Source organism: Entamoeba invadens, assembly GCF_000330505.1.
Source record: "Entamoeba invadens IP1 unplaced genomic scaffold scaff_1105074724629, whole genome shotgun sequence".
NCBI lineage: Eukaryota > Evosea > Mastigamoebida > Endamoebidae > Entamoeba > Entamoeba invadens.
In genome coordinates this window covers 205,664-207,958 of record NW_004440426.1, presented here as the reverse complement: position 1 = coordinate 207,958, position 2,295 = coordinate 205,664, and the positions used below count along the sequence as shown (strand labels likewise).

Sequence of the window (2,295 nt, the reverse complement as noted above, 5' to 3'; positions counted from 1 at the left end):
AACCTTTGTTATTTAGACAAAAATTTAATATATTTTAAATTGCAAACAACTTATTTACAAAAAACAACAATTTTATCAAAAATTAAAAAAATTCCAAATTATGGTTGACCCGTTTTATAGTAAAATATACTTATATTAATTTACGAAAATAAAAGAAATTTTAATGATTCAAATTCACAACTATCAGTGGCTTGTAATAAAATAAAAATGAATAATAATTCATAGCCTAAACAATCTGAATTGTGTTTTTGAAAACATCTCTACACACTGGGCAGCATTTAGATTGTTGAACGTTAAAACATTGGTCACACATTGCAACGTGTCCGCATGGAAACATAGCAATATTTGCATTGTTTTTCAAGCATAATAAGCATACGTTTTCGGGAACATACTTTTTCTTTTCACCTTCCACACCTTTCTCCTCTTTTTTCTTCCAAATTAAAGCAGATATTTGTGCCTTTGTTTCGTTGATAGAGTACAACATAGCGCAAATTCCGTCTTTCTTTTGGTTCTGAAATGTCTTAATTTTGAGATCTCCATTGCACTGAATTCCCTTCAAAATAGGCACAACCGTCGCACCATTAATACCACTGCAAAGTTCAATTGTTTTCATCTGACTTGGGTTTGAACAAACTTCTTTAATTGGTGTTATTTCTCCAAGACAACTCTCTTCGTCGTATTCCAAAAGCCCTTTATTAATAGCCAAAAAGTTCATCGAACAATTTTGTTGACATACAAAATAAATGAAGCCCATATTAATTTGTGTTTGCAAAGTTAGATAAGGCACTGAACTGAATCCTAAATAGCCGGGAATGTAATACATGGTATCCGGATTACGTAGACGAAAAGTGGTGTTTTGTATTGGAGAAACATATTCGATTAATCCGTGGTGCTCTGTAAAAATAGCATAAGAAACACCAAAGCTGTACATATCACCAGAGAATACTTCACAGTAAATTTCAATCGACTTTTCTGTTTGGTTCTCCGTGTGAAGAAGAAAATTACAATTTTTATTCATGTCAACACTACTGAGAAATAATACAATTTTACTTAACAAAGGATGTGGCGCGGAAAAGTGGATGATTGAACGCATAACATAGTGGGATGACTGTGTTATGTAATCACAATTAGAACTGTCAAAATTTGCATTCCCCAATTCAAAGTCCATCAGTCTGTTTTTTTTTAGTCTAATTTACATTTAATATCAAAAAATTATTTTTATTAGAAATATCTTAAATAATTATATCTATACCAATTTATTATTATTATTTTAACTAGTATTATATAGTTTTTATATTAATTTTTGTAACTTATTTATTTTGGTTTCTAAAATTTATATTAAAAAAATTGACTAAATAAACAAAAAACTCAATTTATTAAAAGTAAATAACTTGGTAAAAATATAATATTAATTGATTATTAATTACATAATTATTAAAAGTTTTATATTATAATATATAATATTTTTGTTATTTAAAATAGCTATAAATTGATATTATAAGTTGTAGTAAATTAAACTAATCAACAAAATTATAAATAAAAATCAAACCCATAATTATTAAAAATGGCAACAAGTATAAAGATAAAGAATGAAAAAATAGGAATTAGACCGTACGACTAGGATCATTCTTAGAGTATGTCACTTTCTATTTAACAAATAGAATTCACAAAATAGGATGAAGACTTTCATCACTTCAGTGCCAAAGGGAGATACGCAGCAATGCACGATGAACTGCTTGTTGAGGGGTCGAGTGCGTGCACAACACTCTGAGATGAGAGGCACTGAAGTCTGTCTGACTATTTTTTGTGTATTTTAATTTTATATTATTATATTATTATATTATTATATTATTATTAAAGAAATTAAATTGTTATATTATTATATTATTATATTTAATTAATATATTATTAAAGAATTAAATTGATAAAATAAGAAACAATCAAATTGAATGACAATCAAATGAGAACAAATTGTGAGCGCTTTTCAATGTGTTTTGGATTCTTACCTTTTGGTTTTTTGTTTTTGAGATTTTGATAAGCCCACCGTTTCTGTTTCTTATCGTCTTGCTTGTTTGGTGTGATGTATGTGACTGTTTTGACTGCCTTCTTCTGTAAAGGAGTGTTGTGTTTTGTTGCAACATTTTCAAACATCTCCAAGTGGATCACCATGCTTGCTGATGACTGTTGTGACACAGTTCCTTTTTATACAACACGACACGTCAACACAATTCAATTGTCAAGACTCAATATCAAACTTTGAGTCTTGACAATTGGTATAAATACAACAATACTTCC

General features: G+C 28.4%; 2 protein-coding genes across 2 annotated transcripts; one reads left to right on the top strand and one right to left on the bottom strand.

Annotated features, from left to right (window-relative positions):
- Positions 1–17: 17 nt before the first annotated feature.
- On the top strand, positions 18–28 carry EIN_017450 (Hypothetical protein; the record flags this gene model as incomplete). Its single annotated transcript, XM_004257179.1, has 1 exon — positions 18–28. A coding segment is annotated over one exon (11 nt), but the record flags the coding sequence as incomplete, so codon positions are not given.
- A 198-nt stretch (positions 29–226) lies between these two features.
- EIN_017440 (hypothetical protein) lies at positions 227–1,018 on the bottom strand (the record flags this gene model as incomplete). The annotated part of the gene is made up of 1 exon (XM_004257178.1): positions 227–1,018. The coding sequence occupies one exon, from the start codon at positions 1,016–1,018 to the stop codon at positions 227–229; it is 792 nt and encodes a 263-aa protein (XP_004257226.1).
- Positions 1,019–2,295: the final 1,277 nt, after the last annotated feature.